Source organism: Acanthochromis polyacanthus, chromosome 1 (assembly GCF_021347895.1).
Source record: "Acanthochromis polyacanthus isolate Apoly-LR-REF ecotype Palm Island chromosome 1, KAUST_Apoly_ChrSc, whole genome shotgun sequence".
In the NCBI taxonomy this organism is placed as follows: Eukaryota; Metazoa; Chordata; class Actinopteri; family Pomacentridae; genus Acanthochromis; species Acanthochromis polyacanthus.
In genome coordinates, this window is record NC_067113.1 from 10,090,532 (window position 1) to 10,107,567 (window position 17,036).

Below are 17,036 nucleotides of genomic sequence, written 5' to 3' on the forward strand. Positions count from 1 at the left end.
AACAGTTGTTGCCTTCAGCAAACAACATTCAAGATTTAACTGTCTGACACTTGAGAATGTGTTTCAAAGTCAGAGTAAAAAGGGGTACTGGCTCATCTTCTGATACATTCTTGTTCTCCTGTGGTATTCTTCATTGTTTCCAAACGATCAAAAACTGATGCCATCAGCTACAGAGGAGGCTGCATCTACTTCTGTGATTGTCATTAAAGAGAACTGGAAATCCCCTCGTCTCAGCTGTGGTTACCACCAGGTGTTCATGTGTGCATTTCTTCTTCCTTCATGTGTGTCTGTGTGTGTAAATGTGTGGGCAGAGTGTATGAGTACACGTCCCAACAAAAGCAGAGCTGCTAACCACATCATTCAACAGGATGGAAACCTTTAAGAGTTCTGCTGAAATCACCTGCATGTCAGAATGGAACCAAAACGCTGCCGGATAAATAAAAGATTTCATTAAGGTCCCATATAAGTATACACACACATTTCACAATTACAACAAGAATCAAAAATCAAAGCAAAAGATACTAAGAGGAGAGGATTAATGGTTCTCAAAGCATAACTGCACATAACTGTATGACTGCTGCTTTTTATATTTTATATCTTCAAATCCTAAATCTGTGAACTGATTGCGCGCTATATGTTGCAAAAGACCACATAAAGTAGACGACTATGGGTGAATGTACACCGTGAAATGTTAGTATATTCCGCACAATCTTAATTTGCTCTGAAGCCTTAGACTAAACCCTCAGCCATATGTTTACCATTATGTGTTCTAACACACCATGAACAACAGGTTCTGATTAAATCATTTAAAGGCAGTGTGAAGACCCAAGTGTTTGTGTCCCTGTGTGTGCGTTTCTCATATCCTACCCATCAAACAGACGTCTCCTTGTGGACTCAATAGCGCTGTCCACATTTCGGATGGCCTGCTCTATGGATGTGCTCACAAAGGTGTCGCCCTCTCTGCTCACTGCAGGTACTGATGTAAACAAAGAGGAAAAAAGTTGAACCAGGTTAAAAATGGACAAACGTCTAATCAAAAACATTGTTCTAAATGTTTCAAAAACTTGCCAAAAATGAATCATTTGCACCAGATCCTGTAAAACAAGAAAACTATTTGCACCTCAACACAACCGAGAAGTAACTTAGCTTAGTGTCCAGCAGTCAGGACTTTAACATTTTTGTCCAACTCAAACAAGACATTCCAATTTTTTTCCCCTAATATAGAATTTGTGGCATTATGTACACTACCATTCAAAAGTCACTTTTTTCAATGAGGATAACATTAAATGAGTGATAAATCCAGTGTAGACATTGTTAATGTGGTAAATGACTATTGTAGCTGGAAACGGCTGATTTTTAATGGAATATCTCCATAGGGGTACAGAGGAACATTTCCAGCAACCATCACTCCTGTGTTCTAACAGCCCGATCTCACGGGGATTCGTGAAACTGTCACGTAAGTTTTAGTTTCGGTTTCGTGTGCACCAACACGATTTCGTCATGTTTTTCGTGCCGCTCACCACGAAATGCGCACCAATGTATTTCAAACGGCGGACTTTTCGTGCCACTCAGAACGTATTTCAAAAGAATGTGTATATTATATTTTTAATGTAAAACCGTGGCGAATCCAACGCTATATTTTGCATGACATTGTCCCTAAACATAACCCTAACCATAACCTAACCATAACCTAACCATAAGCCGGTGGTACACTTACCAATTTGCATAGGAATTTCAAGAATGTCCGGCGGCCGGCGGCCGCAAACACGATCACACAAGCAGTATACGCCGATGGACAGCTTAGATCGTCATGAATCCGCCGGTATAAACCACTTTCAGATGTGATTACCACAGCGAAAAACATTTCGTGGTGAGCGGCACGAAAAACATGACGAAATCGTGTTGGTGCGCACGAAACCGAAACTAAAACTTACGTGACAGTTTCACGAATCCCCGTGAGACCGGGTTGGTTCTAATGCTACATTGTGTTAGCTAATGGTGTTGAAAGGCTCATTGATGATTAGAAAACCTTTATGCAGTTATGTTAGCACATGGATAAAAGTGGGAGTTTAATGGAAAACATGGAATTGCCTGGATGACTCCAAACTGTTGAACCGTAGTGTAAGTGCTGTACTGTACAAAAGCAAGTTGTGAGTTCTTTCTACTTCTATCCATGGCTGTGCTGTTTCCATAGTGATTTATATCGCAGTGAAAAATTATACCACACTGAGAAAAATGTGACAGGAACAAAAAAACACCACAACATGCACATTCAAAAGTTTCAAGCATCATGGATGGGTGAAAACAATCGTCTGTAAATAGAGCTTGGCTGTGCTGGTCTTTTATATTTTAAGTGACTTCAGTGTTTCAGTTTCTCAGCTTCCCTCCTGGAGCTGCAGTGAACACATTTCTGGCGAACCCCTTCCTCCTAGTGTGCCACTGAAAACAGTGAGATTGTGGCGTGAGGACCAGGAGAGTCCAACAACAACTGAGCACATTGATACAGTTTATGGTTCACCAGCAGAGTGCTGCGGTCTGACCTCAGAAATCTCAGCAGGAAACACCAACACACACAGGGAAGAGCTGACAGGAATCTGATAGCTTTGCAGCAGAGTGTGACTAAACTACAGACTGACTTGGACAGAGAATGTCAACAGAGAGCTTCTCACACTGTGGACAAATAAGACAAGTTTATGAAATATTACATCTCATTTCTGATACTGAGGAGAAGAAGCTTCTTTTGTATTCTGTGCATCACCTGTCTTACAATTTTCAAGCTTGTGGTTCACTTTAATTTTTTCTTCTTTGCGACTCATACATATTTAATAAGAGAAATCAAAGTAATGGCTGAGATCTGCATGAAGGCCAGGACCTGTATTTGGTACATTGATTCCATGCTGCATATTTGTTTTGCCGTAGACTAATGTTTTCCTCATGGACAGTATGATAGTGCTAGATACAGTAAATCATGAACACACTGACGGTTAACGCTTCTTACCTGTAACGGTGAGCACCATGCTAGCAACCTGGTAGCCGATGGGATTACGGGCGACACACTCATAGCGTCCAGCATCAGCAGTGCCGACGTCCTTCACCTCCAGGTAACCCTCAGGGCTGATGTGAAACTTGCCACTCTCTGTCACCTGTATACCATCCTGAGGGGCAGAAGGTGGGGGTAAGACAGAGGGTAAGAGTCTGGGCTGTGGGAGCTAGTAGGTGAAGGTGGGGATCAAAATGACCAAAAAGTGATTAAGAGCCTCACAGGTGGCGTCTGCAGCGCCAGACCAACTGCAATAAGATTAGACACAATAATGCTTCAGTTAGTTCACTGTCATTATGCCAAGGGATGCGGCAGAGTTATGTGACAATAGGCGTATGTTTGTTTGTCTGTCTGTCTGGTCGCAACATTACTCAAAATCGGACTGACAAATTTGGATGAAATTTTCAGGGAAGGTCAGAAATGACACAAGGACCAAGTGACTAGATTTTGGCAGTGATGCAGCTTATAGTCTGGATCCATGGATTTGTTTAAGATTTCTGTATCATTGCCAGATAGCGGTACAGCGTCACTGTAGCCATGACAACAAGTGAACACTGCATCAGCTGCCTGCTGATGATCACATGATTGTGATCCTACTACAAATCCACCACTAAGGACTTATCAGGACTTATCCATCAGAAATGATAGAAGGAACAACTGATTAAATTGTGAGGGTGTTTCTGAGTCCCATCAATTCCTGCCACCCGCTACATATTTAGGTCACGTGATTCGATATTCGTACATAACGTACACATAACAACAATAATAATAATAAATTTTGTATGTAATGCACTTTTCATTCAGGCAAATTCTCAAAGTGCTACACTGAAGATATAACAAGGATAAAAACAAAACAATCATGTAATAAAAACAAACATGTGTAACACATGCCTGTGTTCAGTGCAAGGTCATTTTGCTTGTAGGTACATCTAAATTAAATGACCACATTCTATGTAGCTCTGATTTCTGATCATCAATAACTCGTAAACAAATGCTGTATTTCTGACAAAAGGGGAATGAGCAGCCTTGGTGGAGTACTGCTCTCTCTGAGTGCTTTTCTAGTTTGCATTAATGTATATATATTTTAAAGTAACCAAGCACATTTCCTGTCCCCAGTCCCTTTCTTCTTCACTGTTCTCTTTCGGCCACTTGAGCACTCCTCTAACTCCATGACCTCCATGGTGACGAGGTGACGAACATCTACTCAGTCAACAGGAGCTTTAGCATCTAACCTTGTTCCAGGTGAGGACAGGTTGCGGCTGGCCCTGAGCGCTGCAGGGAATCTGGACATCCTGGCCAGACTCCACCGTCAGATCCCTTGGAGCATTTGTGAAAACAGGCGTTACTGAATGAGTTAAAACACAGACACACACACACACACACACATTAATGACCGAGTACCAGCGCTCAAAGTACTGCAAATGTAAAGGGCCTTTTGTAATCGGTCACAGCAGACATTAAACTCACAGAACGTACACCGATCAGAGTGTTTGCGTTCCACTGTGGTTGCAATCTTTCTTTCCTCTATTACAGAGCTACAAAACATTAATCACCTTAATAATCACCGTGAAGCTCAGAGGGAGATGATGGAATAACACACACACTTACTGTCTTTTCTGATTACATTAATTGAAAACAGCATATTTCCATTTTTGTATTGAGGCTGAAACAATCATTAGCTGCACCTTGACATCATCACAAGCCCACGCAGACCTTATGAGCACTGTTAGAGTTAGTCATTGTGTTCTACTCTGCTGTCTAACATTCATGATGCAACCCTTCCGTCAGTCCCCTCCCCCATGGTTCCCATGTATCAGCTAGCAGCGAGCCGCTGGACGGTGGGAAAATCCCACAAGTTTTAGAACACAAAGCAGAGTGGCAGACATTTTCACAGTGGTCTGACTCTAATTAACTGCCCTGAAAGACTCATATTTTGCTTTTAGGGTTTTTCCCTTTCCTTTAGTGTTATACGGTTTCAGATTTGTCTGCTATGTCACAAAGTCAAAAGTCCTCACGAACGGGACATATTCTCTCCCACAGAAACCACTTGCTCCTGTCCTGCCTGAAATGCTTGACTTGGACTCTCAGCCTTTTGTCCGTTTCCTACTTTCGTCACGAGGTAACCCATTTCCATAATGCCTGCTAGGGGCTAATTTAACTAACCCCAACACTAATGTTATGCCCTCAAACAGAGAATGAGTAGCTGCTTCACAGTCCTCCATTATTTCCTCAAATGACCTGCGTCTTCTCTAAGCAGTGCTGCGTATTTTCATGCTTTTTTTTCGCTCAGTACATCATGCAGCCGTCCTTACAAAATGTTGCATGCAGCATGCAAACAAATGAGATGTACTACCTCATTCTAGCATTGCAACTTCAGCTCTGAACATCTTGTTCCTATATTTGTCATTCTGTAGTTTGAAACAAGTCGTCTTCTGTGTGTTATACAGTATGTGCATGAGGCGTGTTCTGTATGTGGCGAATCTTCCACTGTGCAGGGAATTATTGATGAGAATATCCAGAACACCATGATGACTTGCATTTTGCGAAATCCAACTGCAGTAGGACATCCTTGGACTGTTTTTGCGATTCAACCATGTGAACACAACCGTATATTAACATTCAACATCAAGGGGACAGGGAACTTTCTGTAAAATGGACGCATGTTGAACATCTGCACAAGAAACCTCAAAATCAAATCCTCTAAATTCTCATTTCACTTTCTCCTTGCTTTGTGTACTCCACTGCATGGTGTCCGTAGATTAAGACAGGCGTCACACACTGCCACCATGGCTGTGGGCTTACACAGTGCTTTAACAGTGTGGAGCCATTATGCAACATGTACTTTGAGCATGTTAACAGCCATTACTACATGGAAAAACATGGTGTCATTTCAGGATTATAGACTGCCATGCTTTCCTGTGCTATGCCAAGCCTGTAATTTCAGCCCCCCACACACACACACGCACACACACGCAAATGATCACATACAAACTCAAACATCCACAGCTCTACACTGTATGTCTTTCAGTGCACTACTTTAATTGTATACTTGAATGTGCAAACAAGAAATTAGCTGTGAATGAAGGGTACTGCATCACTCCCACCCTCCTATCGTTTACCACTCCCTTCCACCCACACAAACACGCAGTATTTAAGAGCGCCTTACAGCAGCTTATTTAACCACCAGTCAACTTCCATGTAATTCCACTTTTTAAAACTTTTATGTATGAGTTGTGAAAACTATGCACCGGTTTACAGTAAACATTATCATCATGTTCAATCACCTAGTTCCGTCTACACTTCAGATTTATTGACTTCCCTACGTCCTCACCTCTCTGCTGGATGCTGAGCTGCACAGCGGTGCGAACAGTCCCAACAGGGCTGACCGCCTGGCACTCGTACTGGCCCTCATCATGTGCGGCCACCCGAGTGATGCGGAGCGTACCAGAGGACAGCACCACGTGACGGCGGTCCAGAGGCAACGGGCTGCCCCCTCGAGTCCAGGCAATCACTGGCTGTGGGTATCCACTGGCCTCACAGGGGAAATCCACCGTGTGGCCCTCCAGGACTGACTGGTCCTGAGGTGTGACAGTGAACTGGGGGGTTGCTGCAGGCAGAGGGAAACAAAGCTGTTCAGTTTCCAATACAGTCTTCAATGAGTGAGCCTGAGTGAGCCAGCTAGAGAGATACAGACACAACTGGTAATGTGAGCAATGCAAATATGAATCTGGCAAATGTCGTGTGACACACTAATTGATCCAAACATATCTGATTATTTGAGAGCTGACATTTTCAATATGTTGAACAGGCACCCGTTGAGTTACAAATGGAAATTAGTTAGTGTGAAATGGACTTAAACCTTGAAAATCTGACCGCGACAAAAATGGCACTCTGATCTAGTCCAGTCTGTGTTCACACCAATGTTTTAGAAACAAACCCAGAGGAGCAACAATGCATCACTACAAAGACTGACACAAGGTTAGTCTGCATTTTAATTCAGTTCTTATAAGTTTGCTTATATTCTTTGGTGGCACATAAGCTCAAAAAGAAGCAAACCATTATGGCGATGATTATTATTATTTGGCGTCAAATCGAATGCATGTTGTAGGACATGGCATTTGAAATGAAAAAAAGAGGAACAAAAATTGCATGTACAAAAATATTTGGTGGGCATTTCTGTGGGATTTCTCTGTGTTTTAATGTATTTAATGTAATAAAAGTCCTCAGACGATACACTCCATGGTATAAAATGCTTATTTTAGGCAGATCAGAGTGATTTCTCAGCATTTCCACTACCATTTAAAAGTTTGGGGTCACTTAGGCATGTCCTTATTTTTTAAAAGAAAAGCAGCTTTTTCAGTGACGATAACATGAAATGAATGATAAATCCAGTGTAGACATTGTTAATGTGGTAAATGACTATTTTAGCCGGAAACGGCTGATTACCTCCGCCAAGGAGGTTATGTGACACCCGGCGATTGTGTGTCTGACTGTCTGTTAGCAAGATAACTCAAAAACGCCTGGGCAGAGTCAGATGAAATTTTGAGGGGATGTAGACTATGGTAAGAGGAAGAGCGGATTTAATTTTGGTGGCAATCCGGAAAGGATCCTGGATTCTGGATCACTTTGAATTTTTTAGTATGTTTTAGCATGTGGTCCAAAATAGGACAAAAATATCATAGGTTAGTATGTCGTCCAACAAACTGGAACAAGGTGTCCAGATAGCTCAGCTGGTTAAGAAGGTGATTCATAAACAGAACTGTGTCAGAGATGTAGGTTTGATTCCAGCTCATGATCCTTTACTACATGGGTTTCCTGTTTTCCTCTCGATCCTTGGCGGAGGTCTGCACTCTCTGAGTGCTTTTCTAGTTTTTAATGGAATATCTCCATAGGGGTACAGAGGAACATTTCCAGCAACCATCACTCCTGTGTTCTAATGCTACATTGTGTTAGCTAATGGTGTTGAAAGGCTCATTGATGATTAGAAAACCTTTGTACAGTTATGTTAGCACATGGATAAAAGTGGGAGTTTTCATGGAAAACATGAAACTGTCTGGATGACCCAAACTTTTGAACAGTAGTGTAAGTGCTGATGCACACTGACTGAATTTTGTTGACACTGGCTAAGCTCCTGTAGGGTTACAGGTCTTGAATTACTACAAAGAATGAAGATAATAGCAGTAGAAATCACTACATTTGTTGCCTAATTGAGAAATTACTGCTAACTGGTTTATTAAAACACTGGAAAAACAGTGAAGAGATGATGCTGTAGAAACATAAGATGTGAGATTTAACTGAAGAAATCTTTCATGTCTCATTTATTTAAATAACAAAACATTCAATGAATTTATGCGAAGGAGCCCTATGTTATAAAGAAACTCAACGCCAAAGTACAGTTACAAAAATCTAAAAGCTGATTTACCTTGTACGATGATAAAAGCTGTAGCATGTATGGTGTCAACATTATTGGAGGCAAAACATGTGTACTGTCCTCCGTCAGCCTGGACCACATTCTGGATGTACAGTCCTCCGGAGGGGGTGATGTTGATGCGCACGTCATTGGGGAGGGGTGTCCGGTCACCCTTTGTCCAGGAGACTCGAGGCTGTGGCTGACCTGTGGCGCTGCACTCCAGGGTCACGCTTTCCCCCACCAGGACCTCAGTGTTCTGGGGTTGGATCACAAAACTGGGGCGCGCTGGAGCAGCAGAGTGAGAGGGGAAGACATGGGAAGGAGGGTAGATTAATTAGGAGGTAAGTGGTAATATTCTTCATCAGATAAAATTACATCTAGGCAAAATTCTAAAAAGAAAGCTAGAGGATGGTGTGTTTGTACTTGAAAGGTCAGTTTAGAGGCAAACATTACCTTTGTATATTTATATCAATAAGGCCAACTTAATTACAGCTAAACCCTGCATCTATGTGGTTGACTCTTGTCCATATTTGGTCAGCGCTTACAGTGGAGTCAGGGGAAATATGTACACAGTGAGGGACCTGAGGTTTACACTCACACAGAAACAGGAAATGCACAACATCTGCTCTCAGAAATGGTTGATGACCTCGTGGGTCGTCCACAGACAGCCATGCTAATCCACCACGGCGACAGCTATTGGTGCTGTGACTGATGATGACTGAGCACTGTTTAAGTGTGCACGTATGTCAGGCAGGAGACGGACAGACAGAGCAACTGAGGCAGAGGACAGAGTGTACTTGCATGTCCGTGTGCCAGAGGAAGGAAAGTTTCACATCAAAGTCAGCAGTCTTTGCTCACAGCCCAGTGGGACATCCCAGATATGTGACCTGCTGAACACTGAAGGTAGTCTCAGTGTCACTCACAGTCCAGACACCTCGCTCTCCTCTTCCTACATTACCTCATAGTAACGGTAAACCCCTGCTATCCAAATTGCACAGTATCAAACACAACGACTCGCTTATTCGCACAGCCTACATACAACTCTTCTTTATGCCTGCTAAACTAAAAATGTCACAATCTTCTCCAAGAAGAGAAATACATGAAGATTTAGAATCCAGTAGATTAAAGTGCTGTGGCCGTTCCAGTTTCAGTTATTAATAATTATAAGTTAAGAGTTTTTCATCCATGCTTGGCTGTAGCTTCCCTCTGGGATCTATAACAGCGACCTGGACATCACTGTTCCTGAGACTTCTAAACACAGTTGCTAGTAAGGAACAAAGACTGAGAAAAAAGCAGCCACTTACAAGGGGCTCCAAAATATCGCAGAGTGACCTGTGACGTCTTGACCTCCCCAGCTACGTTTTTGGCCATGCACTGGTAGACCCCCTGGTCTGTCTCCCTGGTGTCTTGGATCATCAGCGTCCCGTCTTCCAGCAGGTTCAGACGGCTGTCATCACGCATGTTTAGAGCATTGCTTCAAGGAGGGACGACAGATCCACACCACAACTGATTAAAGGTAAATCAATAAATGTGTACAATCTATGTGTATATTTTACTTTAATGTAACTCTAACATTTGGAGTGGTAACTGTGCAATTATTTGTGCAATCTCAACATATTTTAAAATGGGAAAGGAAGTAGCAGAAATCAGTGACCTATACATTTAATAAGTCACAGTTTCTCCTAAATACTTGTACTAAACCAGTCTTTAAACTTGAACAAGCTTAAGACTCAGTCAGTGAAGTGTGATTTTCAGTTATTAAATGCTTTGTGACTTACTTGTTCCTGAGCCAGATAATCTGCGGTTTAGGGTTGCCTTCGGCTCTACAGGTAAAGTAGACAGTGTTTCCTGATGTAACATCGACATCCTGGGGCTCTGAGGTGATCCTAGGTATCTCTGGAAGAGAAGATGAAAAGAGGAATGGAAGATAATTATGCAAATGCATGAGTGTGCATGTGTATTTGTATGCACATATCCGTATGCTACATCAATCAGTCTGTCTGTAGTTTCTAGTGAAGCTGCCTTGTACTACTGAGCAGGCTGGCAGGGTGAGGAGGCCAAAGCAGTCTTATTATCTGGTCAGGTGTTCAGAGACAGTTAAGACAAACAGTAGGCTATCCTCTTTGGCAGTATCACTTCAGCCACTGTGTCCAAAGATCACACTGTTGTCCAGATGTTCAACAAGTAAGTATATGTTAAAACACACAGAGGCAAAAAAACATGAAGAAAAGTTGCTGTCTTCCAAAGAAAAATATTCAGGTAACCTGGACCCCAATAGAAAGACGACCATCCGCATTCATCTGCCGATATGTAGTACACGCTCTCTCTGTGGCCTTGACCCAAAATACTGTGTATATATGGTAGAATAACTTCCAAAGCACACCTTCAAACAACTCTCTCCTTTCTTATAAATCTCTGTACAGAAACCAAATCCCAAACCCTAAGAAGCTTCTGAATTTAGACCCATCAGTCCATGTCTCATCATTAGCACTGGGGCTGGTAACTGCAGTGGACTGAAAACTCTGTTTACAGCAACTGTCTGCCATCAAAGTTCAATGACAAGGCCAGCCTGGCTCATCAGATACCACTTGTGCAGGGAGATGGCACTTTATCTCAAGAAGGGTGGCTGTTTTGACAGCTGTGAGACCCACTGTGCATTGTTCTGCCCTGCTTACAGGGAGAGGCGGGGAAGAAGAAGGGAGGGAGGGAGGTGTGGAATGGCTTCCACCACATTTCTAAGCAGACATTCTTCCCCTGGTGCCTTGCTATGCAGACAGATGGAGTGCAGAGGGTTACACTGAGCAAGAATGGGCAAGTTGGGGCCATCAAATTAGCTGCTGAGATTTAAATGTGGCTGAGTTACAATCAGCTGCCAGCTAGCCTTCCTGCCTTCCTGCCTTCCTGGCTCAGACGAGAACAGTCAGTGAGAACTGCAAGAAACACAGAACTAAGATAGCTAGGTTTACTCCCTGTTACAGACCCTTACTGAGAGTCAGACACACCGGCTTACAGTGCATTAAAGTATCAGTACACCTGGAAAGCTTACCAGCGACACCCTAAAAATTTGACCTAAAATCTGTCTTTTGCAAAACTGTACTATCCTCCTTCACACACACTGAGGCTGAAGTCAACTTAAATAAAAGCTAGTCATGAAGAATTTCACCTCTAACAAGTTTTCTCACTAGAAAAAGCTGCCAGAGTGTCATTCTATCCATTAGGATACGAGGAACTTTTTACAACCACATGCCTTTTAAATGGCTGTTTTAGGGTGAAATATTAACTTTACAACTAAATGATTACCTTTTTTGTGCACTGTATTTTACTTCTTACAAACGAAGTAACCTTATTATGAATTCAATGGAATATTATTTTTTATTTATGTTTTGTGATGAAAAGAGTAAATATTTCATCAAATGAACTTTCATAAATTTATCAAAAGAAATTTTTATCAATGAACAATTAACCAAATATGTTTTCTTCACGGTAATGCTAAAGGCTGTGGGCCCCTTCATCTCACCGTTCCACCCGTGTGTGCATGCAGGCACACATGCACCACACACTACACAAAAGCAGCACCTTCTGCTCACAGATGGACATAACAGCTGCTGGTGGTCTGAGCCTGGAGGCCAAATTCAGGGAGTCCTTACTGACATTTCACCCAGACTACAGACATAGCTGGTGGTGTTTGAAGAGTGAAACAGCTGGGTACCTGTGAACCTCAGACACAAAGACAGGATACACCTGTGCACACGTCCGAGTGTGAATGAGTGAAACACGGTGACTAAGCATACGTGCTATCTGCAGGAAGGAAGGCTGGGGCTTTTGTCTGTTATGTGTGTGACAGTAGGTACATGGAAAACGCATGCACGTTGCTATGGAACCATGCGTGGCTGAGTTTATCCAGTGTAAAACATGATTAGGTTTCAATAACATGTATTTGATTAACAAGTTTTCTTCTGTCCTGCCTAGCTGATGCTGCTACAGAACATTGAAGCTCCACCGCCATAATTACAGTCATTCTCACAACAGCTGGGCTTGGTGAAGCGAAGGAATACTAACACAATGATACATGACATTTTACTCTGGAGTAAATGGATTTGATTGTATAAAAAAATAGATATTGTAAAATTACTGACACTAATTGTAGCGACTTTAATGAACAGGAGTCGCTGAGGGACTGAGGTTGGGCCATTTGTCTGACGCGCTAAACTAAAGAATTTACTGAGATTGCCAAAGAATAAATTCCATCTTTAAGTAAAGAAAAGGGATAACTAACGAATGATAACGTGCACAAAGTCATAATCAAAGTGATCAAAGAAAAATAGTAGTCAACAAAAAATATGGTGACTCAGCTCACCCAATCTCTACAAAAGGTGAACGGATGAATATCTCACCTTAATTATCCCTGTCCATATGCATGTACCCTGCTATCCCTTTATTCAACATGATAACAAAATAATACCAAAACCAAAAAACACAAACAACAACCAATATGCCCCTTAACAACAGAATAAAGCAACAATTCATTCATGGCTCCTTCACTAATCTTAATATGCGACTGTCCTGTGTATGAAAATGCCTTTAAACATTGTGTCATATTCTAGAAATGTCACACTTTGATTCAGTTATTTTTTGCTTGTTTTTTACCACAGTTGAGCTCCTCAGCGGTGAGTGTTGCCACCGATCTGCCCTGCAGGCGGCTGGGGTAGTCGCAGGTGGCAGCAGCCTGGGCATTGCCTGACTCGGCGTACTGCTTCAGCAGGTCGGCCAGCCACAGCAGCTCACAGTCACAGTTTAAAGCGTTGGAATCCAGTCGCCTGAACGCACAGACCCAGGGCAGACACATATAGGAAGAGGGAGAGAGAAATGGGAACGTAGCCTATGAATGAATCGTACAGCATGTGATGAGTCACTGCAGAGTTCTCCACGCAGCAGAGCTGTCTAAACCCTCTCTGGCCGTCTGTGAACTAAAACGTGTCTAGCATTGGCAGACTCAACCCGGCTCAGTCCAAACAGTCGGACCACACTGGAACACACTCTCTTCCTGTCGTGGGAAACTATCTGTCTGCTTGGCTTCATCTTCTGGTCACTGGTCCAGCTTCCAGTTCTACTACAATGTCTCCATTATCCCTGAAATTTTACAGATTTTACTGGCACTGCTTTACTTTGGTGAGGCTGTTTGTGAAGCTCTCATTGATGAACTAGTAGAAAAGCAGATTATTTATCACAACACTCTGCCTTTGGAGGACAAAGTGATTGCTCCTATATTTATATCCTCCACTGCTAAACACCATAATCAGAGGGAAGTGAGCTTTACTCGACTACAGGAACTCTTACAATCTCTTTTCAAGAACACCGGATTTAACAAACACTAAAGGCTAACTGATATCTGACACAAGGAGGAGAAAACAATGAGATGAAGCCAATGAGAGCTGTTCTTCTTGGGTGTAATGCTATATTAAAGATTTTTAGTCTCATGTTGGAAGAGTTAGTAATCTCATATTTCAGGAAAATGAGGCATGTTTAAAGGAAGATGGAAAGCATCCTTCACAGTTCCCTCTAATCTCCACTGCAGCTGACTCAAAGGGAAAAAAAAGGAAAACTCCAGAAGGGGCTGAGAGCCTTGTAGCCAAAGCGTGAGAACACTGTAGTGTGGCTAGACGGTATTTGACTGATAAACACTTGATACTGCGTGTCATATGGTAAACAGAACAGCACGGAAATTAACATAGACATGCATTCTCACACAGATGTTTCAGTGACTGTTTGTGTCTTTTCCACTTACAGCCGCTTCATGGCCTGAAGATGAGAGAAGGTTCCCGGGACAAGCTGGGTAATTCTGTTGTTGTGCAAAAACCTGAGTGAGAGACAGTAAAACGATCAACAGTGTTTGGAACCATACCGTGCTATAGCTTTACATCTGGCTTGAAAGAGTATTAAAAAAGTCTCCAATCATTTAAGAACATAAAGGAAAAGTAGAACTGTGGACGTAAGCCAGAGCACATGGTGAAAACCTGAAACCTTACAGCTGTGAGGCAACGCTGCACCACCATGCCGCCCAGAAGGAGGATTTAATTTGAACAAACAAACCGTTTTAAACACAACATAAAATGAATTTGCTAAACTAATAACAGTAGATATCTTTAAACCAGGAATGAGCATGTGCCTTTCGTTAATATCATTTTCCAGATGGGTCAAGAAATATGATCGTGTTCCCAGACATTCTATGACAGCTCAACTTGATAACACTGGAGACTCGCATTCCTCAGCTAAAAGCAGACCAGATCATTTTTGGTATTTATTCAAGACACTGCCCCAAACTTTTCCTTTTTAAGTAACTATAAATGAACTTAACCTTCAGTATAATTTACATCTTACAGCTCTACAGATACGCTCTCTCACTGCTTCGACCGTGACCATGGAGATATTTCCCAACAATAACAGAGTGTGCACCTGGGAATGCCTCAGCTCGACTTTTCCTCATTTTTTTGCCGGTGTCCTTCCATCTCCTGACTCACTAAAGAGACTGGGAAGTATGGCTATACTGGGCAGCAACTGGCTCGTAAACAGTGACACAGGAATTTAACGGGACTTCAACTATTAGACATCTGCTGGAGAGTTTGTAGAAGCAAACGCATCATCGCATCTGCCTGTTGACCAGAAAATTCCTATCGAAGGCTTTTGCATGCCGGTTTAGGACTAACAGGTAGGCTACAAATAAAACATTATGGTAATCTACGTGGGTGGAAACCACAGCTTTAATGTATATATATATAATCTGTGAATACACACACACACACTGATGGGTGTATTTCAGGGCTGCTGTGTGTGAATCTACATGAGCCTACACATAATATTCCACACCAATACCATACCATGCTAGTTATTGTTTCGTGCTCTCTAACAAGTCTCTCTGAATCCAGTCGCATCATTGGATCCATCATTACACTGATATATGTGAGAAAAGTTCTTCTGAAAATGCTTTTTACTCCTGAGATTTTTCTGGATTGTGTGTGAACTGGATAAGGTTTAGGAATTTTGGGAAAAAGGCCAGACAGGATGAACTTACAGTCGTTCCAACTTTGGTAGATGGGTGAATGATTCTGGTTCCAAAGACTCAATGTTGTTGAAGTGAAGGTACCTGAAGGAGAACAAAAAGTAGACAAAACACAGTGAAACTGGACTGTGTACCTTTATTGTCCTATTAGGTCCTCAGTGGTGAATAAGACCATAGAAGTGAGGCTCTGTCATCCCTGTTTACCTATCCATTCCTGGTACTGTATGTTATGTGAATAACATCAATCTGAAAAGCTGATACCTAGCTCCACAAGAATGTAGACAAACTGCAGAAATGTGCGCATTAAGCATTCAAGTTAGACAGAGAGGTACACATTCTGAAAATGTGCGGCTGCTAACGAGACTCTGCACTGGTGAAAAGCAAGTACAGCAATTATTTTATGGCATTTAAACTGAAAAAAAAACATAAATGAAATCATATTCTGACAAATACGAGGTTAGAGACATAAAATCCAACAGATGGCTGCATGGTAACTTCAGTTGGACATCTTGTTGTTCAGAGAGGGAAAGCAAAACTCAAAGCAACTGCAGTAGCAGAACAGACACAGGAAAGGCCAAAGCAGCACAGAAAGTAAAGTACAATGCAGTATTCCTACTCTACAAGAAAATGAAATTAATCTTTTTTCTCTAAGTATAAAATGTGGATTTAAGTGCTTGGGTTTTTAGTTATTTTTTGAAGAATAACCAGAACAAAAAACAAACTCCACCATAGTCCAAACCAGTGAAAGACAAGAGTAATGTCATTTTGCAGCCATTTAATCCTCACAAAAAGATGATTCCACACTAGTTATGTCATTACACATTTGTAATTAAGTGTAGCTGTTCCGAGATAAAATAAAACGGCTTAAACGGTGTCTAGTGGGACTGTATGATATTGAAAAATAAATTATATTACAATATTTATTTACTCTGTTATAGATACGCTGCAATATGAACAAATACAGGACGTTTCCGGACTTGATTAACTGTTTGGAAATAATGAATTATTCTAGAATAATTGCTGTGATTTTGTATACACTGCTCAAAAAATTAAAGGAACACGTAAATCACACATCAGATCTCAATGAACAAAATATTCAAGTTAAAATCTTTGTTGATATCCATCCATCCATTTTCTAAACACCGCTTTATCCTCAATAGGGTCATGGGGGGCTGGAGTCTATCCCAGCTGACTGAGAGTGAAGGCAGGAGACACCTGGACAGGTAACAGTCTATCACAGGGCTACACATAGAGACAAACAACCACACTCATTCACGCCTACAGACAGTTTAGAATCACCAATTAACCTCAGCATGTTTCTGGACTGTGGGAGGAAGCTGGAGAACCTGGAGAAAAGCCACACATGTACAGGGAGAACATATAAAAACCCCGGGAAGGTCAGGACATGAACCAGGGATCATCTAGCTACAAGGTAAAAGTTCTAACCACCAAGCCACTGTGGGGCGCTCTCTGTCGATATACATTACAGAATTCACTGAGAACAAAATGAGGGATGGACTCAAAATCAC

General features: G+C 41.9%; 1 protein-coding gene across 2 annotated transcripts in view; it reads right to left on the minus strand.

The window, feature by feature from the left end:
• Nucleotides 1–17,036, minus strand: part of LOC110951679 (peroxidasin) — a 73,027-nt gene that overhangs the window by 26,896 nt on the left and 29,095 nt on the right. For both annotated transcript variants that reach the window (XM_022194859.2, XM_051957087.1), the window contains 10 exons: nt 15,520–15,591; nt 14,236–14,307; nt 13,098–13,267; nt 10,229–10,346; nt 9,755–9,924; nt 8,463–8,735; nt 6,372–6,647; nt 4,273–4,385; nt 2,999–3,155; nt 868–976 (listed from right to left, as the gene is read on the minus strand). In XM_022194859.2, coding sequence (XP_022050551.2) covers nt 868–976; nt 2,999–3,155; nt 4,273–4,385; nt 6,372–6,647; nt 8,463–8,735; nt 9,755–9,924; nt 10,229–10,346; nt 13,098–13,267; nt 14,236–14,307; nt 15,520–15,591 — 1,530 coding nt within the window. The remainder of the gene's footprint in view (nt 1–867; nt 977–2,998; nt 3,156–4,272; nt 4,386–6,371; nt 6,648–8,462; nt 8,736–9,754; nt 9,925–10,228; nt 10,347–13,097; nt 13,268–14,235; nt 14,308–15,519; nt 15,592–17,036) is intronic.